The sequence below is a fragment of the Vidua macroura genome, chromosome 18 (assembly GCF_024509145.1).
Source record: "Vidua macroura isolate BioBank_ID:100142 chromosome 18, ASM2450914v1, whole genome shotgun sequence".
NCBI classification, from domain to species: Eukaryota; Metazoa; Chordata; class Aves; order Passeriformes; family Viduidae; genus Vidua; species Vidua macroura.
Genome location: NC_071588.1, coordinates 3869411 through 3892804, shown reverse-complemented (window position 1 = coordinate 3892804; position 23394 = coordinate 3869411). Strand labels below are relative to the sequence as shown.

General features: G+C 44.3%; 1 protein-coding gene across 4 annotated transcripts; it reads right to left on the bottom strand.

Moving 5' to 3' along the window:
• Window positions 1–190: 190 nt before the first annotated feature.
• MAPKAPK5 (MAPK activated protein kinase 5) lies at window positions 191–22800 on the bottom strand. Of its 4 annotated transcripts, none has more exons than XM_053993645.1 (14): window positions 22619–22800; window positions 16144–16217; window positions 15183–15258; window positions 14267–14364; window positions 13175–13287; window positions 11271–11356; window positions 10597–10692; window positions 9489–9569; window positions 7860–8047; window positions 5860–5980; window positions 5149–5279; window positions 4462–4583; window positions 4074–4178; window positions 191–3162 (listed from the first exon to the last, which is right to left on the bottom strand). In XM_053993645.1, the coding sequence occupies exons 3-14, from the start codon at window positions 15249–15251 to the stop codon at window positions 3068–3070; spliced, it is 1305 nt and encodes a 434-aa protein (XP_053849620.1). In that variant the 5' UTR covers window positions 15252–15258; window positions 16144–16217; window positions 22619–22800; the 3' UTR covers window positions 191–3067. The 4 variants fall into 4 exon arrangements, with proteins under 4 accessions (XP_053849620.1, XP_053849617.1, XP_053849618.1 ...); XM_053993642.1 differs by having other exon boundaries at window positions 22669–22784; XM_053993643.1 differs by having other exon boundaries at window positions 4468–4583; window positions 22669–22784.
• Between the last annotated feature and the right edge of the window lie 594 nt (window positions 22801–23394).

Genomic DNA, 23394 nt, shown 5'->3' with positions numbered 1-23394 from the left:
AAATCCAAAAATTAACCCAGCACCACTGTGCTCACCACTAAGCACACCCCCAAGTGCTGCATCCACACCTTCTGGACACTTCCAGGGAAAAGCAGGGTGCCAGGAGAAACCTGCTGCTGTTCCCTCCTGCTCCTTCCTTCTCTCCTACAGGGATTTGGGAACCAAACAAAAGCAGCCAGGAACTTTTGAGTTTAGTAAAATCATTTATATACAGGATGGGTAATATTTACAATGTAATACTGATCCAAAAGGAACTAACATGGAACACTGAGAAGGAGAAATGAGAACATTTTAACACACAGGAGTTAAACATGGGGACAGACATGGGATTTCCAAAATAAAATCCAGAAGTAATGACAGCAAAACTTCGACATGTTGCTATTTCCAATCAAAATCTCTTTCACTAATCAGGTTCTCCTAATTTTAATATATATAGAAAAGCTTCAAATAATCAAATCACAGGAGAAGCCAGTTATACAGAAAAATTTTGAAAAGGTCAAATGATTTCAGAGATTTTTCTTCACTTAAATAAAATTCTAAAAAAAAAAACCAAACCCAACAACCTCCAGAGCTTTCCCACATATTTTTAGTGTTTGTACAAAGAAATTCTTCTTTGATCCCACACTTCCAGCTCGAGATATTTACAATATTCACAGTCTGCTATAAAGGATCAGTAGATTTATTACCAAGTCAAGCCTCAGAGAATCAAGACAAGGTGTCTTGCACTTGCTCCAACTGGAAAATAAACTAAACACAGGAAGGAGAAAGTCAAATGTTACTTTCAAACTTGTAAATTAATCCATTACAGTTATTGAACTTTGAAATGTAAAACAGAACTTTTCCAAGAGTAAAAAAATCAACTTTCCTATAGAAACAAAACCATTTGACCTTGAGTCTTCAAATTGTGTTTTCTTAATCTGTCCCTCATCCCTCTGCTTCAGATCTTATTTATCACAGACAAGAAAATGTAGATTAAATCCATCAAAAGCAGTTCCTTGTGGCAAAAGCCCTTGGAAATTTGTACAAATGTTCCCACCTCAGGATCAGCAGCTCTTAAGGGATGAAGAAAAGGAGGAATCCTCTAACACACATCAGATCCCACCTTCCCCCCCAACTGCACTTCCAACAAATTCTCTCAGACTCCCAAAAAACTGCCTGAGGATTTCCTCCTGGGAGGGCAGAGTCACAAAGTGCTTTTGGAGGGGATTTTTTGCTCTGCCATTCAAACAAAGGTGATTTCCTTGTTTCCACCTCTATCTGCCACACTTGAAAGTTTCAATTCCCCAGAAAGATGGATTTCAACTTCAAAATGAAACCATTTCAAGACATGACCTAGAATTAGAGCAAGGACAGAAATGCACATAACAGGGCTTGGTGGTACAGCCAAAAAAATGACAGAAACTCTCAATTTTTGCTAATTCTCTTCAGTTTTCATCAACAGGTCAGTGCATAAATATTCCAGGTAGTGTCAGAGGTACAATTCCAGCTCACACAAACACTCCCTGCTCCCATCAGAGGATGGATAAGCAGGGACTGTTCTTACCCTACAATAAATTAGGCATTGGAAAACTGTCCACAGGATTGAGGAAAGCTGACAGAGAACAGGAAACAAAGCATCTCCTTCATGTAGAAAAAACAAGTCACTGTTTAGAAAATTGTATAGAAAGAGTCAGACACTGCTTTGCCATCCAGCTAAAGCTGCAAGGAAATTTTGGTATAGAAAAGAGACAAAAAAAGAACAAGGCTGGACTTTTGTAGGAGAGAATTGGGAGATTCATGGCTCAGGTTTGTCAATGTAAACCCAAAAATGGATGAGCTGTGAAAGACAACAACGTTCAGGAGTGGTCACTGATGGCCCTGGGTTGGCACTTCAGTCTGCAGACCGAACTCACCCGACGTCTGCACGGATTTGGTACCAAAATAGCTCTATAAAAAGCCTCCGCCCGATCTCGAAAGAAAGAGAAGCAGAAAAGGTAGAAAACTAGAACTATGTACAGATTCTTGCCATTGGTTTGCTTTATCAGGATTTAAAAAAGCAGCTTTTGGAGCCAATGTTCCAGACTAGAGTAAGAACCTGCCCTGGGGAGCAGGGAGCAGCCCTGCAGTTGTGGCTCCCCCAAGAAGGAGCTCGAAGGCATCAGAGACGGGAATTTGGGCTCCAAAGACAAATCCCAGGGGTTCCCCAGAGCACTGGGAGCCTGCCAAACAAGAGGACAAGTCAGAACCCAAGCCTTGGATCTTCTAGGAAGAAAAGAATGGGAATATGGGGGTGGATCCCAAACAAACAAAGCCCAGGCTGGTCTCGGTCCACAGAAGATCCCACCATGGAAATTAAAAGAACTTGTGCATAAAGACTTGAACATTCTTCTGTTCTGCTGTTGGCCAAGGTGAAAAAATGAAGAGTTTTGTGCTGAATGGCTGATTCAGCCTGAAAAAAGCTCTGAGGAAGATGAGGAGAAAGAAAGAGAGGAGGTTAAGCCTTAAAGAAGGTCTGAGGGAGATGGGGAAGATGACAAAAAAAGAGAGTCACTGCTCAGAACTGAAAGTTTCAGCAAGAAAATGGCCTCAGGTGCCTGGGTCAGGCACCAAGCCAAACTGAAGGGTATTTAATTGATTTTTCTCTACCTAAAGACATGGAATTTAGGTGCCAAGGGGAGCTGTGAATTTGCATTTCACAGCACTTGCTTCAAGTACTCACTGAGCAGGGGCTTGAGAAACTGTGGCTCTCCTTCGCATACAGTCACTGCAGGGGCTGGATGTGGCAGGTGAAAGGCAGCTTCTGCAACTGGTTATTAAGAAAAAGAATGGTTTTTAACAATAAAATCCACCCCATTTGGGGGGCTCATGATTAACAGTACATAAGTGATCATATATACCTCGAGGAACTGAGTTTTAAAAAAATATTACAGTACCAATGATTTTTTTTTGTATCTACAACTATACAGCATTTTCAAGCAGTATGGAAATTTAATGAAATAATTATGATTTATTAATTTACATAAAAATACTTTTTACAGTTAAAGAATAAATCTTAAATGGTAAAAAAAATAAGATTAAGAAGCTCCAGCTATTGAGAGTCGTGGGAGTTTGTCTGCTCTTCAATCACTTGTTTGACGATTTCCGCCAGTTTTAGTCGATCCACTTTGTCTGTGAATCCTCTGCCTGGAAGGGAAAAAAACAAGGAATCAGCTGGAGCTGGGCACAAGGAGGAAAGCAATCCCAGCTGGAATTAAACAATGCTTCACACAGACTTAGGGCAACAGCAGCACAGGATCCAAAAGAACTTACAGACCACAGTTCTGTTGGAAAAATGGAGCAAAAATCTCAATGAAAGCCAAGCAAATAGAACAGAGGAGGAAGCAGGATCAAGCCCTTGTGAAGCTGGCTGATGCTCCTGGGGGCTGACATCTCTGCAGCCTCTTCTGTCCAGGAGCCACCTGAGCATTGCCAAGGTGCCTGTCCTGCTTTCATTCTGCTTCCCACCCAAGCTGAGCTGCAGAGCTGCTGTGCTGAAAGGGAGGAGCAGCCTCCAGCAGAAAGAGGGAATAAACAGCTGGATGGAAAACAGCTCACCACAGCTGAGGAGGTTCCTAAAAGCATCAGAGAATCCTGGCATGGTTGGAAAGGACCTTAAAGGTCATCTGGGCAGGGACACCTTCCACCATCCCAGGTTGCTCCAAGCCCTGTCCAGCCTCTCCTTGGACACTTCCAGGGATCCAGGGGCAGCCACAGCTTCTCTGGGCAACCTCTGCCAGGGCCTCCCCACCCTCACAGGGAAGGGTTTTTTTGCATATATCCCATCTATCCCTGCCCTCTGGCAGTTTAGAACTTTTCTATCATGATCCATTTGTGCTGTTACATTCCTGGTGCCTCTGAAAACTCAACCCTGACCCTCAAACAGAAATTTCAAACATTTTCACCCCCATTTTGGGAGCACCAGTTCTGGCAGAAGGCATAAAACAGTGTCAAAACCTACATCAGCCCAAATCAAATAAATTTGGGGTTATTTCCATAGCAGGAGGTCAGTGCTTCCCCCTTTTCCACATTCCCTGTGGGAGAGCAGGAATTCTCACCATTCCAGCTGAAGCTCTGCAGGGTGTCTCGCAGCAATTTGCACTCCCTGTTGTATTTCCAGGCCTCCTGCATCACTTCATTCAGCTTCTCATCTTCATTCTCTCCTGTTTGGGACAACAGAGGGACACAGGAGGTTTGGACTCATGCCTCACTCAGGGCTCAGCAAGCTGGGCAGTTATTCCTACCCCACACAAACCAGGAAATGGCCTTTAAACCAAATATTCCTGTTTGGAAGTTCTTTTAACAGTTCTGCATGTCACTAGAACTCCACATGATCCCAGCTCAGAGGCTGCCCAGGAGTTTTCTTCCTTCCTCACCACTGACACAAACAGACCCAAAGTCGGGGTCTTGCACTTTTAGGAATAAAAGGTTCTTAAAAGTGGCAACCTTTACCAGCCTGTGGTAGAATGCACTGAGCAATCACATCTCTCAGCTTCTCCAGAGCCACGTTGGAATCATTGCTTCCATTCTCAGGGTCATGGATGTAAACACCATCCTTTGGCTTGGTGCTGCACAAGAAAAAGAGGGAAATAATTAGAATTTGGGTGCAGCTCAAGCTTGTTACTTGTTGTGTAACTGCTCCAGTCTAACACAGCTCCTTCCCTCTCTGGGAAACTGGGAGACGGGTTCAGCATTAATTATAATTCTTGTCCTGTATTATGAGATCATTTTAAGTATGGAGAAGAAGAAATATTCCTTTAAATTACTTCAAATAAGAGTAATCCTGAAATGTATGAGTCTATTTTTCAGATTACTTGAAACAAAGAGAGAGAGAGAGAGTTTACCTGACTTGTTCAGTAAATAAATGTCAGGATGAGAAAAACTATCTTAGAATTCTTTCTCCCAGTTTGCCTTATCTTACACGTGACCCATCATCCCATAAGGAATCTTCAATGCAGGAACAGTGTCCAGCTTCCTTCCTGCCCTCACTGGCACATCTTGGCAGAAAAACCACATTACTTGTCTGAGCAACACCAGAAGTGTGTTAAACCATCACAAGTGAGCCTGTGCCATTCCCAAAGCCACTTCCCAGCTGGCTCCACGTTGTCCTTCCAGCCCCAGCTTTGGAGTTACCCCAGGAGTTTCCGCTTGCGCAGGATCGGGTTGTTCACGGAGTGAAGGGGTTTCAGGCTCACTTTGAGGTCTTGGATTCTCATGTTTGCAAGTTGTTCTGCATGAGCCTGTTGGATCCCTGCCACCATGGCCTGGAAAGACAAAAGGGGCACTTGGTGCAACAACACACGGACAGTGTTTGCCATGGGCCAAAAAAGGCACCAAAATCCAATTTATTTTGGAGAGAAAAATCAGATTTGCATGAAGCAAGGTATGGTTAGAACTAAAATCAGTGACAAAATATCCCTGGGGGAAACAGGACAAAGGATCATCTGCTTCTCATGTTCACAAGACTGACTGAAATCCTCTTTGAGCAGAAATTAAAGGAAACAAGGACTATTTCTTTAATTATTAATTGCAGTAGTGGGGATAAAACATGGCAAAAAGAGGAAAGATCTGTGGAAGATCCCTCAGGCTCTGCTTTCTACCATCAGCACGTGGCTGCTCGTTACACCAATCTGGGAGCATCTCCTTCAAGCCCAAATTTCACATTTTATTTCCCTTTTCATTTCTGTTTCCATTTTCTCCCTACAATCTCAGGGAAGAGATCGTAGAAGAAGCAGAAGAAAAGCTCCTTATTTGCATAACCCCACGTCAAAAAAGCTCTTCACCCATCCCAGAGCTCTCCTGCTCCTGTGCAACATTCCATGACCAAATAACTGCTGCTCAGACCTTGTCCATCATCAGCTGGGCAGAGGGCAGGATGTTGTCCAGGGCCTCTGTGGAATTGAGCCAGGGATGGTCCAACACCCCCTCAATGGTCAGACGTTCCTCAGGTTTGACCTTCAGCAGCCTGAGGAGGAAAGAATAAATCCCTAAGAAGGGGTTTGTTGATTTACAGAGCATTTAGGCATTTTAAAGGCCAAAAAAGAATCTTTTCCAAGAGCTCCAAACTGCCCCAAAATGAGCCCAAAATCTGTCCCAGCTCCCCGACCTCGCTGTGGTTTAATGCTGTCACTGCTCATCCAGGGCAATCCAGCACTCAGGGCAAAGGAAGGTGCTAAAGGCATTCCTGGGATACCCCTGTGCTGCTGAATTCCACAGCTGCTGCTCCCAGGTGGGAAATGACCTTCCAGAGGAACTGGAAATTATCCAGGCTGGCACTCTCTGGAAATGCACTCCCACAGCTCATCCCCAGAACAGGTCACACTCATTCCCAGGACTCTGGGCATGGAAACTTTGCAGGATTCACTGCTCTCACCATGCCACTCCTCAGCTTTTCTCTGCCTGAAAAGTCCTCAAGTAATGAACACTTTGGTTCCAACTCCTCAAAATAAAAAGCAACTTTATTCCAAGATTGCTGAAAACTCCATGAAATCTTTTTTTTTTTTTTCTAGCATGAAACCCTGGAAAGAGGACTTGCAGATAAATTTGTGTTCTCATGACGAGCACAACTAAATAACAAAGCAAGATTTCCCAACGAGTGCTGACAAGTTATCCCAAAGTCTGAATGAAAATGGGAATGACTCCACGAGCTTGTCACATTTCCTTAGAGAACTCCAGATCAGCTTCTTGGCTGCAGAGCACAACTGTTTAATGTACCAAGAAAGTGGAAATAACTTTGTACAAAATGTCACCAGCACCACAGGGGAGAGCAGAAATCCCACTTGCTGCCAACTCACTTTTGATACCAGACACGTGCATTCCCTTTCCAAGCATTTTCCAAATCCTAATCCATTATCAAACCCTCATAAAGCTTGAGGTCAGAAATCAGCCTGGATCCATGTGACAACATCCTGTGAGCTGAGTTTCATGGGAATTCTAAAAGACAATGAAACCTTTTGCCTGTGGAGTTTCTGTGTGAGAATAAAGAGCTGACCTTGGTATAAAGGAAAGTGAACTTGGTGAAAGGTTTGGGGGCTCTCCTGCACAGCTCTAAAAAGGTCCCAGCAGCCTCTCCAAACAACGTGAATCCCTGGAGAATTTACAGTACATCTCAGGAGCCAGTGACACTTCTGAATTACTTCCCCAACTGTTTTTTTTTTTTTTTTTTCCTATTTATATTGCTTTTATTCTCTCAGTTCCTCTGGTGATGCAAAGGCAGTAAGCCCCTGTCACTTTTTCAAAAATAAGTGAGGTCAAGCCCTAATCAGTGCCATGTTCTTGCTCCCAAACAGACCAAGTCTTTGAAACACTCCCAGCTGAGGGATGTGCCCTGCATGGAAAACAGACTCCATTAGCATTTGGAATAAAACATCCATGCAAAACCTTATCTGAGTCTGGCATGACAGATCTTAATCTCCCTCTCCATCCTCCTGCCTGATTCTTTTTAGGCTGTGTATGATGTGCACAGGGCTTTAGGGGACAGATTTACCACATCCCATTAAAGGCACTTGATTTTCACAGGAATTCAAACGTTATCCCAGGAAATCCATGCCAGTTTGTGTCATCCTGAAACCCATCAGTGCTCCCACTCCCTTAAAGACTCAATACACAATTCACCCCAACAGAAGAGACATCAACATTAAACACTTGGGCAGGGAAAGAAAAACATTTTGCAGACTTGGTTTATGCTGAATGTATCAGAGAATTTGTCAGCTGGATGAGCTGCAGACAATCCTCACTGCTGGGATAAGGCACTTCCAGGTGCTTTTCCACTTCCTTAACATGGAAACATTCAAATTCCTCAACACAAGCACAGAGCAACACCAGAGTTTCCTGCAGGGACTCACTTTCTCACAATGTCTTTTGCCATTTCTGAGATCTGGCTCCACTCTTCCTCTGGGAACTCGAAGCTTCCTGTCATGATCTTTTTCCTCATGTCCTTGGGAATCGTCCGGCTGTGGTGCTTGGAGTAAAAGGGGGGGTACCCACACAGCATCACGTAGATAATGACCCCCAGGGACCACAGGTCACAGCTCTGCAAGCAAGGAAAGGGTCACTCTGGGGAGAAGTTTGCAGCAAATAGTGGGGGAGTTCTGATAAAAGTTCTGTGTGAGTCCCTGGGGGAACAGACCCAGCTCAGCTCCTCCTCCATATCCACCTTTGTGGATAAATCTGGCTGCTGTGACAAGGCAGCTCCCTGCTCCAAGCTGAACAACTTCCAGGTGGTTGGGAATTGTCTGGGAACAGCCAGGGCTGCAGAGGTGGGAGAGGTTTATTGCATCTCTCAGGATACCTGAATCCTACCCCCCAGTCCCACAAAGGAATCCAGTTGTTTACAATGGGAGACTGAAAACAGAACAACCATCCAAGAAAGGCACCAGCAGGGATATGAAATCAGAGCTGCCCGTGGTGGCAGCCAGGGACGGAAGGAGCCAGGAGCAGGACTGGACTGCCATGGAAGGACAGAGCACCTGGAAGCTCTCAGTGTCCATTCTGGGCAGCCAGGTGAGTGCCAGGTGCTGCTTTTGCAGAATCACACCTGGGGACAAGGCCCTTCCCTCAGCAGCCTTTTCACCCTGTGCCACCAGGGCTGCACAGAGCAATTCTTCGCATGAAACAGGGAAAGAAAATCACTCCCACCTTGGAAACCCAAAATCAAGGGACAAGACAGGGAAGAAGAAACTCCATATGAAAACATCATTGCCACATTCTAAGGAGTTCAGAAGCAAAATTGTCTCTCTCAATCACCAACCTGGCTCTCCAGGATGGAGAGAGGCAGTCAGAGCCCTGAGGAAGGCAGATTTGTGATGCAGACTAACTAATATTTGCTTTAACTCTCTCTGTGAGGCTACTAAATGCTAACACTGCACATCAAATACCTGCTCAGGCATGCAGTGGAATAAACAACCATCCCTAGAGCTGCAATCAGGGCAGATCCTTACACTGGGATCACAAAACAGATAACTTGAATTAAAATTGACACACCCTGAACACTCAGTGGTTCAAGCACTGCTCAGCCAGCAGGAGACAGTGATGATAATAAGGAGGAAAACGTTTTGGAATGCCCAAAAAAGATTATGACCTTTCAGGACATTTCCTGAAACGATTTTGCCAGGATTCCAGCAGCTACACAATAAATTCTTGGTTGTTTTCCAGAAGATCCAGGTACAGAGCAGTTTGTGGCACAGCTGCCTGAACAAGGAATGCTCTGCAAATCCAGAAACCCTGGCATCAGGAAGGAGATTCCCTTTGAACAGAGGTGAAAGAATTTCCCTCATGGCCTCACTCCAGCAGAGTCATTCTACTCTCTCCAAAATCTTGTTCGTATTTAGTGCTCCTCAAGAGCATTTGTGTATTTATCCCCTCTTTATTAGAGGATCATTAATTAGGTTTGCACTAAATGTGCATTTTATTATTTGCTCTATCAGAAGCACCAGTGGGATGGGGAAGACTTTTAAAGATGTTTTCCAGCTCACCTTGTTGTAAGTGTAAGGGGTTGGAGAGGTGGGGATAATACCAGACTTTTCTTTCTGATGTCTTCTTTGTGCCTCCAATACCTGGTGGGAGGGGAAATAAAAACAGACAAAGAAAAATCCATTTCATGAACAGGCCACACAACCAGCAAAGCCTATGCCAAAGATTCCTGATGATTTTCCATTCAGGAAACTTATTCCAGCTACTGAAGGCTACCAAACTCCAGTTTTTCTCCCTAAGAAAGACCGGAGCTTTCTACATGGGGAAAATACTAAAATATAAATATTTCAGGCACTGAAATCTCCAGTTCTGCCTGAATTAAAGCAGTTGCTCAGAACCTCCAACCCCTCTGTGCTTGGAACCAGAACCTAAAGTGTGTCTGGAGGGTAACCCAAGCTCCAGAGCTGTCCCTTTTTGCCTCTCCCAGAACAAATCCCATCAAATGTGTCCCTTGCTGATCCAGTCTGTGGGTTTGGGTTGCAGGGAGCCCCAGCAGGCTCCAGCTGAGAAGGAATTTTATGAATTTTCAGGGCATGCTCTGATCTCCCAACTGCCCTTCCCAGTGATTAAAGGCAGCCCAGCACTGCAATTAAATCTCCATCTGCAGCTGCTTTTCATTTTCTCCAGGACTCCAACACAAAGGACAGGAGAGGGGGAGGAAAGCAGCACTACAAAGAGCAGCCTGTGTGTAATTATAGATTGTCTTTAATGACAGAGGGGCCAGGCCAAGGTGCCCAGGTACCAACCCTCTGCCACTGCCCTTGGTGAGCAACCACCTTTTCAGAAGCTTTTTGTTCCAGCCAAGTCCTTTTTAATGGAATCCTGAATGAGCTTGAGCTGGAGGAAAGGTGGCAAAGCAGGGATTTCTCCAAAGCAGCTGCTTCAATACAGCTAAAGGCCAACTGCCACCATCAGGGCTGAGCAGAGTCTGGGAAATTTGCCTTATCAACAGATCCCTGTGGCACTCCAGCTCCAGAGTGGAGGGATTCCTGCAAGATTCCTGCACTCAGAGCCCTTCCCAGGACAGCAAAGGGGGTTCAAATGATGTGGATATGGAGGCTCAGGCAATAAATGATCCCCCTTCAGCTCAGAGCAGGAATTGGTTCTTACCTGAGGTGCTACATAATAGGGAGTGAACTGGGGTGTCATCAAGTCACCTTGGTCTACTTTGGCAAACCCAAAGTCACACAATTTAACAGGTGCATCCTAAAACAAGGAGAAGAGGCTTTATTAGACAAATCTCATTAAATCAGCTTTTCTAACACATAATTCTCCCCCTGCCCTCATCTCACCTTCTCCAAACGTTCTCCTCATTGTCTTTATACCCTCACACTCCACCAGGCAGCTGGAAGGTCACAAAGTGACCTTTCAAAACAGAGGTTTTGCTTTTCTGGGTGCTCTGGGCCAGGAACAGCCCCCTCAGGGATTGGGAAAGCTCTGAGCCCCTTGTAGGGGGGTCACTGCATATCCAGGCTGGTTGTGAGCACGAGAGACAAAGAATTGTTTGGATCTATCAAAGCACCTCTAGGTAGAGGGTCAGAACATCCTGATGAGGGGCAGAGCTGGATCCTGTGTTCAGGTGGAGAACCTGACTCCTGTTTAACAGCAGCAGCAGGGACTCACTGCCCTGCAAGGAGATCAGGGGATGGAAAAGCACCAAGTCCATGCAGGTGATTCAATTTTGTCACCAAAACATTCATGTCCTTTTACCACTAACTCCGAGAGTCACCCTTGAGCCACTTCAAAGAATTCAGCAGCAAAAGAATTTCAAATGTTCATCTTACCAGAGAGTTATCCTTGAAGAGGAGATTCTCAGGCTTGAGGTCTCTGTGTGCAATGTTTAGTGAGTGGCAATGCTGCAAAGCCAAAGCTATCTGGAAAAAGGCACAATAAATCAGCTACAATCACCGACCTCCTCCTGCAGCCTGGACATTTATTTCAGCTTTACAAAGGACATTTCCAACCCCAAACATTTTCACTCCACTTGGGTGGAGTTCTCCTTTAGGACAAGCACTGAGATGCAGTGAAGTGAGAGCTGGGACATGAATTGCACAGAAAACAAAAGCCAGGCTGACCTGGGCTTCCCAACCTCCTCACTTTGGAAACTCCAGGCATTGAGAGCCCCCCAAAGTGAAGCAGGTGGTGCCAGTGCCCCTTCCCTGCTGTGCCAGGCTCCAGGGTGCTGCCCCTGCCCAGCAGTTCCACCCTGCTGGACACTCCCAGCAGTGAGTTCTTGCTTCAGGATTGCAGGGAATCATTCACTGCAATTGTTCCTGCCTGGAGATCCAACACTCAGGCAGTTTTATTCTGTAATTTTGGATGGTACTGCCTGCACTTTAATCATTCTGTGGATATCCCACAGAAGTGCATTCCTGGATTGTTTCAAGGATGCTTTAGGAACCTGCAATCCAGGCAGGAAAAGCTCCAGGGACTGCACATTTCCAAGTGTAATTCATTTAAAGAAAAGCCAAGTATAAATATTTAAACAGCATTCCTGAGACAGAAGTGAGGCACAGCCTCACAACCCTTATTTGGAAGTATCCCTGCTGGATTCTGTAGGATCCTACCCAAGTTTACAGTCTTTAAAACCCTCCAAATTACTGTCACAAGAGAACTTCACTGCTAATTTAGCTCAGCAATAAATACAAACACATTCCCAGAGAAAATGAGGCAGTGCTGTGAAAAGTTTTAACCATTCCTGGGTACAAGACAAGGATGAAGAACCACCAGAGAAAAGAATTTTAGAGAGACTTTCACATTTCAAACTTCATTTCTATAAACATTAAAGCAAAGAGTTACTTGAGACATGAATAACCCAAGTGTACACAAAGAATTCAAACCAAAGTCTTGACTTCTGGTAAAGTTTTACAAAGTTTCCCCCACCATGTCAGAATCAAACAGCCCAAAGGATGTCAAACAAACTGTCAAGAATAATTCTGTACTTCCACCTCATTCCTTTGTTGGATGAGACCAAAAAGTACCAGCACAATTAGCATTTCATTAGAAACAAGTCAAAGCACAAAAGTAACACAATTTTTTTGCCCCAGGTTCAAACATTCTCTCTGCAGCTGAGGGGAACTGGGGATCCCAGCACTGAATTCCACAGAGATCCTTCTGAGAGTCCCACCAGCAACAAAAAACCTGATGGACACCAAAACCCCCTGCAGAAACCACCATGGAGGTTATAAAATACAGCACTCAGGAGTGAGCTGGGAGAGAAAGGGTGAAGGAAAAACAACATTGGAACAAACAGACACAAAATCAGACCAAACAGACACATTCCTTGGTATCTTCCAGGAATTTCACAGCCCAAGCCCAGAACCCAGCCTGAAAACCCCTGGCCCAGAGGAGAGAAATGCCAAGGGGGTCACGGAGGTTCCAGAGCTCAGGAGTCCTGCTGGAGGCAACACTTTTAGGACAAGAAGAATGACAAAATTCTCTTGAAGTCTTCTCTAGACCAGGTGTGGAAAAGCAATGTTAAGCACAGCAGACCCAGAGAACAAGCCCACACCTTCAATCCTTTATTCCTAGTAAAGCTTTGGCATTGTCACTTATAACAAAGCAGGCAATGATCATCGGATCAGAACTGAGGAATCTTTTAATTCATCCTTTTTTCCCACCCTTCCAGCCCCAGGAATTGTCCCTACTTTAGCCAGAGCATGATGGATTTGCTGGGACAGGGGGTGACTTGCCTGCTTTGTTACTTGGCTCGCTTGCTTCTCAGTAAAGTGCCGGTGCTGGCTGATTCTGTGGAAGAGCTCTCCCCCTTCCATCATCTCCATTACAATTAGGAGCCGAGCCCTGTTCAAAAGCATTTCATGTTGTTACATTAAAAAATCATCCAAAAGAACAGAATTGCTAAGCTAAGAATGCATATTTCACACAAACACCGCTTTCTCTGTGCTGCTTTCGGGGCCATTTTGGTGCTGTCGTTTTGCCTTCGAGTCTAAAATCCTCAGGATTTTTCTGGCTCCCAGTGATTGGCAGCCAAGAATTTCCAGTTTGCTCCACCTGATGGGCTCCCACATCCAGCTGGAACAAACTGGACATGGATACATCGAGCTCCACCCTGGATGGAGCTGGAAGCCATGTGGACACTCCAAGGAATAACTGCCCTCAAGGATTACACAGCACGTGGGTGCTTTTGAGTCTGGATCCCCCATTATTTGAATTTACAGCTTTACTGCCATAAGTATGAAGGATAAAAAATAGGAAGGTGGAGATCAGGGCTGCCAGATCCTCAAGGAATTAACTCCCAGTTCCCACCACACAGCAAAATCAGCTACACCAGAGCCTAAGACAGGTCTCAGCTCTTTCATTCTCTCTGACGATTTTCTCCACTAAGATCCTATCAGAAGACAATATTTTTATCCAAACGTAACAATGCACAAAAAAAAAAAAAAAAAAATCACTCTGCTCCATGTTTTCCTGTGTTCATTTTAAGCAGGACAATGCATTGAGAGTTTTCAGGGCTGAATTTCATATTTTTAGAAACAACTTTTTTCACACAATGCAGACTGAATCAATGGAAAACCTAAAAAAATGGAGATGCATTCAAAACAGGGAGTAAAGGAGGCAAAATAATTTAAATACACAAAAGTCAGGAAAAAAAAAAAAAAAACAAGAGCTGCTTGGTCTGCAGGATAATTATTACACCTGGGACCCCCTTGAAATAATAATTTTGTGATTAAAACCAAACCAAAACAAAGCAAACTCCACTATACCTTGGGCTAAACATGGAAAACAAGCGGTGGGAATGAATCACCCTATGTAATCTTACCTGGGGCTGGATTCATGTGGGAACTGCACACTGTTAGCATAAACTTCAATTATTTGAACAATATTGGGATGTGTTGCACACATCATGTGCAGACGTACCTTGAAGAGAAGGGAAGAGCTGTTACTGCACACAGGGACAGGCACTGAGCCCTGCTGAGCTTGGGAGAAAACCACCCCAGCCTGGCCCCCAAATTTGTGACAGATTCTGGATTCACACACAGAGCTCTGGGAAAAGCTCAATCTTTGAGTTCTTTACAGAAATTTAAAGACAGAACCAGCTTTCAAGTAGCAATGTAGCACTTCAATGGATGAATAAACCCTAAAATTCCATCATGTGGCTTCTTTCATGGCTAAGCACTCACAACAGCTGGAACATCACCTCCTGTCCCAACATTCAGGAATTTCCCCCATTTAAAGCTCCTTGGGCTGTTCAATCAAGCCAAGTCTTGGTGCTTTTTGTACACAGATGATTTTTATGGGAATTTTAAAGGAGAATTAGCTCAGTAACAAGAAATGGAAGTTGCCTAAACCTCGAGGATAATTGATCCTTCTTTAAATTCCCCACAGCTTGGAGGAGTGCCCATCATTCCACAGGCTGACAGTCTGGCACCTCAGGAATTCCCAACCTGTGTCAGGAGCTGCTTTAGGTCCTGGCACATGGCAAAATCCATTTCCAGAACAACTTGAAGCATTCTTGGAGCAGTGACATCCAAGAGTGAGACGTATGGCAACAAAATTCCCTCTCAAACTGGTTCTGTTCCATTACAGGGAGAAGAACAGCTTTAAAACACAGCTCAATTAATTAGAAATAAATCTCTGGAAGCACAGCCAGCAAATGGGGGTTTGGTGGTGGGGTTTTTATGTTTAAAACATCCCAACAAATGAAGGTTTTCTGGAGAGAAAAGCAGGAACTGTACCTCATTTCGAGCTTTTGGACGATCGAGGAGGATTTTCAGTGCAAAGCGTTCTTGGGAGGATTTTTTCATGCAGACTCTGGTATTACAGCAACAAAATCATTCAGTCAGCAAGGAGGTTAAAAAAAGACACCTGAAGCAATTGATCTGTAGCTCTGAGTTTGCTCTCCACGTGGGAATTCCCAGGAATGCCCCCAGTCTGGGATACATCCCAGCTCTCACCCTGAATTCAGCCTCAAGAGAGATTTTGGATGGAAATAACCCAAAGCACACCTGAACACCCCCAGTGGTGTTGGAAAAAATGAAGTGCTTGGAATAGATAAAGTGGTTTGGGAAGGAAATCCTCATTTTGGCTGATTTTTTCCTCTTTTTCCCTCCCCATTTAACAATTAAGGAAAGGGCTCATGTTTGAACAGGCACCCAAAAGAACAAAGCACAAAATGGATGTTTTAATGAAACAACACAAAAAGGATGAGGAGAACCCAGACAGGAAGATAAATGATGGGAAAAAAGGACAAAGGGAGCACCCAGGAACAGCAGCACAGGGGTTTTCCAGCACAAATTCCCAATTTCTGAAGGGAGAGGCTTTGCTGGAAAAACATTTTGCTTCCCAGAAAGAAATCCATGAGGAGCAGGGCTGGGATGAAAAGCAGTGAAGAGCTGGAAAAACAACTGGGAAAGCAGGGAAGGGGCAGTGCAGGGGGGCTCAGGAGGAATTTCTGCTGTCATAATTCCACAACCAACTCCTGCTCCTGCCTGGCTGTGGGAACACACCAGGACAGGGAAGGGAGGAGAAGTTTTCCTTCCCAAATTCCCCCCAAAAAAGACAAAACCCCTCCTGCACAACCCACGTGGGGCAGAGGCATTTGTTGTTTTTATTTTTTTATGCATCCCATCATCACATTTAGTAAAATACTCACTGACTCCTCCACAGGGCAGGGACAATCCTGGGGTGTTCCCTTACCTAACAGGCCCACTGATCCCAGCTCCCAGCTTCTGAGTCCAGTTTATGTTGTATTCCTCTAAAATTGAGGTTTCCTGTTCAGGAAGGAGCAGCAGGAGGGAAAACACAGTCAATAAATACAAAATAAATACAATTACTACAGCTTTTCCAACAAAAAACCCAGCTCAGCAGATCTGAGTGTAAAAGTGCCTGCTGGGGAGTTTGCTTTCCTGAGGAAAATGAAATATAAATCTAAATAAATATCAATGCTCAGGTCATGATTTACCTGAATAAAATTGTTTCTGTGCAGCTGGAATTTCCAAACAGGGTTATTGAGAGCAGTAAATGTGATTTTGTGCTTTTAATACCCAAAGTGTACCAAGGGCATCTCTCCCTGACTCAGTTCCACCTTCCTACCCATAAAAGATCAATCACAATGAAACAAGGAGCCCATTTCAGCATTAAAATGCATTTTTTTTTGGTCACAGGAAACAGAAAACTGCAGGTTTCAAACCACTGGAACCATCACACTGTAAATGAAACCCTGCTTGCTTAATTTTAGATTTTTCTGATCATGAACCAGGCTCCTTTTGTCCAAATCCACACAAACAGGGCTGGGTTTTGTTTGGCCACAGCTTGGGTGCTCTCAGGCTTAACCACATCCCAAGGCAGGCTTGAAATCCAGCTCAGAGCTTTGATTGATGCCCTGAGCTGGGCCTTTGTTCCTTTATTAAATTCCTGCCTCTGCTCAGGATAAATCACAGCAAAAGGAGCTGCTGCAACAGCAACACAAGGAAAAAGAATTCCCAAATACACTGGAAATTCATGGGTGAGGCCACCCCTGAAGGATTCTAAAGGGTTTAGAAGGAAGAGGCAGAACTCTCAGTGGATCACAGAAATTTGTGGTTTTCAGGAGCAGCTCAAAGAAACTCCTTATCAACTCAACTCAGATAAATTTCACTTGTGAGGAACCTGACAGGGAAAAGCTGATTTAATTTTCCTGATATTCAGCTGCAGAGAACTGAAAACAGAATTTTAGGAGGGCATTAATGAGCATTTAATTTCTATTTCCTATTCTGTGTATTTGCCGTTGCTTTAAAGAGAAAGGCAACAATTTTACATCCTGCACTTTTAAAATTTGGATCCCAACCTTCATCCCAAAGCAGCTTTACAACTCAGAAGTTCAAATAAATAATTTAAAGTGGTCAAGAAACACAAGTGACACCAAATCCAAGACTTCCACCTCCCAGCTCAGGAATGGCAGCTCCAACCTCAGCACCAGGAATTCCCAACATTTCCAGGGAAATGTTCACTCCACCACCTTGGGGGTCTTCTCCAACCTGAAGAATTCCATTCTTTTGATCCTAAACAGCTGAAAATGCTTTAAAAGCACCAATGTGTTTAAAAATATCCAAGTGTTTTCAGCTGGGAAGCTTGGATTTCATGGGTATGGAATTTCTGGGAATCACCCAGCTCCAAACTTCCAGGAACCTGAAACTTCTGACTAATGACATGAATTTTCAGTGGGAAAGGGGGACAATGATGTGAAATATCCAAAATTCCAGCAAAGTTTCACAGCTCCACGTGGAGCTGGGATCTCTCCAGCAGCAAAATTCCCTCTCACCAAGTCTCAGCCAAGAATTTGGGCACTATCCCAGCAGGATGGGATGCTCAGGGCCTGGAAAAGCAGAATTCCCAGGGGAAAAGCAGAATTCCCAGGGGGAAAAAGCAGAATTCCCAGGGGGAAAAAGCAGAATTCCCAGGGGGAAAAAGCAGAATTCCCAGAGCTCTCCCAGCCTGGATCCCACCAGGGGATGCTGCTCTCACACACCAGCCCTGCTCAGCCCTTTCTGAGCTGTTGATCTGAGAGGGTTTTTCCAACCTCACTGATTCCATGATCCCACTGGATATTGTCACATTAAGGTTTTTTTACACATCGTTGTGCTCCAAAAAAGCCTTTTTTCCTCACACAAAACTCCAATTTGTGGGATTAAGCCCTTTTCTGACCCAGTGATGGGGGCACCTGAGAGACATTTTAAAAACTTTCATTCCATTTTCAGTCTCATTTGAAGGGTGAAACACTTCAGGTGTTACAATTCACACCATCAGAAGCCAACAGTTTTTAAATTTAATTTTAATTTGTTTCAAATATATTGTAATTTTTTTAAAAAAATTACAATATATTTTAAACATTTCTTGGCCTATCAGCTTTTGCCACACCATGTTCTAAATGCCTTAAAACCAATCATCTAAAATTACCCCTCGTGGAGTAATTTATTTTAGTAATTTAAGTTATTTTAGTAATTAGGACCTCCTATTATAATGCAATTTTCACAGTTTTATTTCTCTAAAGTATCTAGTTTGGTTTTTTTTTTTTTTTTTGCAAGGCTGTCCTTTGAAACTTGTTTCTATTTCTGTTTCTCAGCAATGTCTGTCCTATTCCATGGCATTTCTAAGCCAGCATTTCCTATCTCAAGGTTTGCACACTGTGTAAACCTTCTACCATGTTTTTAAAATATTCTACAAATCTATTTCCTACAGCTGTTGATGGGAAAAAGGTTTGAAATGAGGAGTTTTGGGAGAAATAGGATGACTTGAAGGAGAGCAGGCTGCTCACATCCTGGGGAATTCCACCTCCTGCTCCTTCAACCTCTCCTTGATCCCTGTCCTAAATCCCAGACCTTGAACCCAAGAACAACCAAACCTGACCTAAACCAAGGATCTGAGAAGCAAAAAAAAAAAATCAGCATAAAGTATAAAATGATGAAGTGCTATTTTTAAATTCTGAAGTACTATTTTATTAAAGTACTAAAGATTACTAAAGTATTAATTATGAATAGATTCAGGCTGTGCTCAGAATTCCAGGGATTTGCCCAGGGAGTTTTGGTTGAAGCCCTCCAGACTGGGAGGAGCAGGAGCACAGAACTGTCCCAATATTTTCACAACTGCTTCAGCTTTTTAGCTTTAAACCCCAAAAGTTCTGATGTGGACCCTTCCCTTCTCCTGAAATACCACAAAAATACTTAAATCTTTTTTTTTTCCCCAAGCCTCCAGGATGGCTCCTTCCCTGGAGTGTGCCAAGAAAACCCCAGGAACAGTTCTGACACTTGATCTCAGGGGTTAATTAACTAAACCTCATTACATTTCCTCCCACTCTGGGCTGCTCCAGTGCCAATTTTCAACAGGGAAATGCTCAAATCCAGCTTGGAAAAGGCTTTTTAAAGTTGGAAAAGACCCCCAAGGTGGTGGAACAGCCTGGGATAGTGGAAGGTGTCTGTGCCCACAGAGGGGGAGCAGTGGGGTGGGAGTTCAGGTCCTTGTAACCCCAATTTTTCCAGGATTAATCAGCTGCACAAGGTAAAGAACCTCCAGAGAGGCCTGAAAATATTGATTGATCTCCATTCCTTTATCCCAAATTATACTGACTGACATCCTTTTATTGAAATCACATTTACTGACATCCCTTTACCCCAAATTATATTGATAGATATCCCTTTATCAAAATCACATTGATTTCCAAATTACACCGACTCCCATCCCTTTATCAAATTTACACTGATTAACATCCCTTTCCCCAAAATACATTAATTAACATCCCTTTATCAAAATTACATTGACTCCCATCCCTTTATCCCAAATTATATTGATATCCCTTCATCAAAATCACATTGATTTCCATCCCTTTATCAAAATTACACTGATTAACATCCCTTTATCCCAAATTACATTTATTGACATGTAATAAATTATTATTTATCAAAACTCTATTGATTTCCATCCCTTTATCCCAAATCACATTGATTGACATCCCTTTAATCCCAAAATCACATTTACTGACATCCCTTTACCCCAAATTATATTGATTGATATCCCTTTATCAAAATCACATTGATTTCCAAATTACACTGACTCCCATCCCTTTATCCCAAATTACACTGATTAACATCCCTTTATCAAATTTACACTGATTGACATCCCTTTATCAAAATCACATTGATTCCCATCCCTGTATCAAATTTACACTGATTAACATCCCTTTATCCCAAATTAGATTGATTGACATGTATTAAATTATTATTTATCAAAATTACATTGATTCCCATCAAGATTACACTGATTAACATCCCTTTATCCCAAATTACATTTATTGATATCCCTTTATCAAAACTACACTGATTGACATCCCTTCATCCCAAATTAGACTGATTAACATCCCTGTATCAAATTTACACTGAATAACTTCTCGTTATCCCCAATTACATTTATTGATATGTAATAAATTATTACTTATCAAAACTACATTGATTCCCATCCCTTTATCAAAATTACAGATTAACATCCCTTTATCCCAAATTATACTGATTAACATCCCTTTATCAAATTTACACTGATTGACATCCCTTTATCCCAAATTATATTGATACCCCTTTTTCAAAATTACAGAGGTTTCCATCCCTTTATCAAAATTACACTGATTGATATCCCTTTTCCCAAATTATATTGATTGATATCCCTTTATCAAAATCACATGGATTCCCATCCCTTTATCCCAAATTACATTTATTGATATCCCTTTATCAAAATCACACTGATTGATATCCTTTATCAAAATCACATTGATTTCCATCCTTTTCTCAAATTTACACTGGTTCCCATGCCTTTATCCCAAATTACACTGACTGACAAGCAATAAATGATAATTTCTCAGAATTACACTGATTCCCATCCCTGTATCAAATTTACACTGAATAACTTCTCGTTATCCCCAATTACATTTATTGACACGTAATAAATTATTATTTATCAAAACTACATTGATTCCCATCCCTTTATCAAAATCACATTGATTCCCATCCTTTTCTCAAAATTACACTGATTGACATGTAATAAATTATTATTTCTCAGAATGACACTGATTCCCATCCCTCCATTCCAAATGACACTCATTGACATGAAATAAATTATTATTTCTCAGAATTACAGATTCCCATGCCTTTATCAGAATTACAGATTCCTATGCCTTTATCCCAAATTACACTGATTGACAAGTAATAAATTATTATTTCTCAAAATTTACACTGATTCCCATGCCTTTATCCCAAATTACACTGATTAACAAGTAATAAATTATTTCTCAGAATGACACTGATTCCCATCCCTCCATTCCAAATGACACTCATTGACATGAAATAAATGATTATTTCTCAGAATTACAGATTCCCATGCCTTTATCAAATTAACACAGATTCCCATGCCTTTATCCCAAATCACACTGATTGATATGTAATAAATGATTATTTCTCAGAATTACGTTGATTCCCATCCCTTTATCAGAATTTACACTGATTCCCATGCCTTTATCCCAGATTACACTGATTGACATGCAATAATAATTTTTTATTTCTCAGAATTACAGGTTCCCATGCCTTTATCCCAAATTACACTGATCAACAAGCAATAAATGATTATTTCTCAGAATTATAGATTCCCATGCCTTTATCCCAAATCACCCTGATTGACATGCAATAATAAATTTTTATTTCTCAGAATTACAGGTTCCCATCCCTCCATCCCAAAGGGGAATCCCCCAGCAGGGCACAGAGCGATCCTGAGCTCACCCTGCACGTGCTCAGCTCCAGACACACAAAACTCAACCCAAATCCCAAAATCCAGAGGGTTTTTTTTGGTTTTTTTTTTCATGGCAGGAACTCCGGGAAGGCTGCCTGACATCCCAAGAATCGGGAAAAGGGAACAGGGCTCTGCCTGCTGGGAAATTCTCTTTAAGGAAAGCTGTTCTTTGGTGTTTGTAGCTGTCAAACGTGAGCAATAAGAATAATTAATCCCTGGAACAGAGCAAACAAGCTTTGAGTGGTGTCCAGGTGTTGGAAAAATCCAATTACTTGGTGGTGGAATTGCCTTGATTAAGGGAAAAGAATTCCCAAATTGGGAAATTGATGGCAGAGGCCACCCCGGAGGAAATCTCAGTGGGTCACAGGAATTTGTGGTTTTCGGGAGGAGCTCACAGAAACTTCTGATCGAGTCAACTCCGAGAATTCTGGGCTTTAGGGACAACAGAGCCGGGAAAGGGGAACAAAGATCGGGAAGGGGGATTTGGACAAAAGGAACGTGGAACTTCAGGGCCACGAGGATATCGGGCAGAACCCCCAGGATAAGGGAGAAACTGAAAAAAAAACCCCAAAAAGCTCCGTGTGTGAGGCGAGTCCGCTGCACTGGGAAAAGGGAATTCCAGCAGGGACAGATCCGGAGCAGCAGGAGCGAGCGTGGCGCTCCCAGCACGGCTAATGAGGCGCTCATTAAGCACGGCACTAATTAACGAGGCAGCTACACCGCTCGCAGCCCAGGAGCGCCGATTCCTCTCTCGGCCAAAACGCGCAAACAGCAAAAACTTCGCATCCCCCGCGGCGCTCGCTCTGCGGGACGCCGAGCGAACACCCCCAGCCTCCCCCGGCTGAGGTAAAAAAACAAAAAAAAAAACCCAAAATCCGCCACGCGAGCGGCGAGCCCAGCCCGGCGTCCCCCGCCAACCTTGATCGTCTTGTCCATGTCGTGATCCTGCGACATCGTCCCGCGGGGCGCGGCGGGCCCGGCGCCGCGTCAGGCAACGCGCAGCCCCGCAGGAGCCTTGGTGCCGCCGCCGCTCCGCCTCATGCCCGGCCGGGCGGGCCGCGGGTGCCGGACCCCGCGGCGCGGGGAGGGCGCGGGGCCCGCGCGGAGCCGCCGCTCAACCGGGAGGAGCCGCCCGGGAGCCGGACATCGCCGGCACCCCGCGCCGGGCAGCCCCGCCGGCCGCCGCGGGCCGCCGCGACCCCGCTGCCGCCGCCGCGGGCCGCACGGGAGGACGGAGCGGGATCGCCGCGCCCGCCCCGCGCCCGCCGCGGGATTTTGGGAGGCGCCGCCACGGCGCTGGCGCGGTTCGCAGGCGGCTGCCGGCAGCTCCAAAAGCGCGACGGCAACGGTAAAGCCCCCGGCGGGCTTTCGCGAGGGGCGGCGCCTTGTGATGACGTTTGATCACCGAGGTTCGGGGGCGGAGCGAAACGCTCTGCTCCCGCCCCCTAGAGGGAGGGGCGGGGCGAAACGAAGTCTCGCGATATGTCGGTGGGCGAGACCTAACGAGGGGAAGCGCCGCCCTTCGTGTCCCGGAGGTCTCGCGAGAACTCGGCGCGCCCGCTGAGCAGAGGGGCCGGGCGGCTCGAAGTCTCGCGAGATCTCGGGCGCGCGCGCGCGCCTGAGGAGCAATGGCCGCCCTTGGGG

Excerpts from the sequence above, each read along its gene's own strand:
- MAPKAPK5 (XM_053993642.1), bottom strand. The coding sequence starts at position 22,704 with ATGTCGCAGGATCACGACATGGACAAGACGATCAAG. Across the intron at positions 16,218-22,668 it reads ACATGGACAAGACGATCAAG|GAAACCTCAATTTTAGAGGA; the intron begins GTTGGCGGGGGA and ends CTTCCTGAACAG. Across the intron at positions 3,163-4,073 it reads GCAGAGCTTCAGCTGGAATG|GCAGAGGATTCACAGACAAA; the intron begins GTGAGAATTCCT and ends TTTCCCTTCCAG.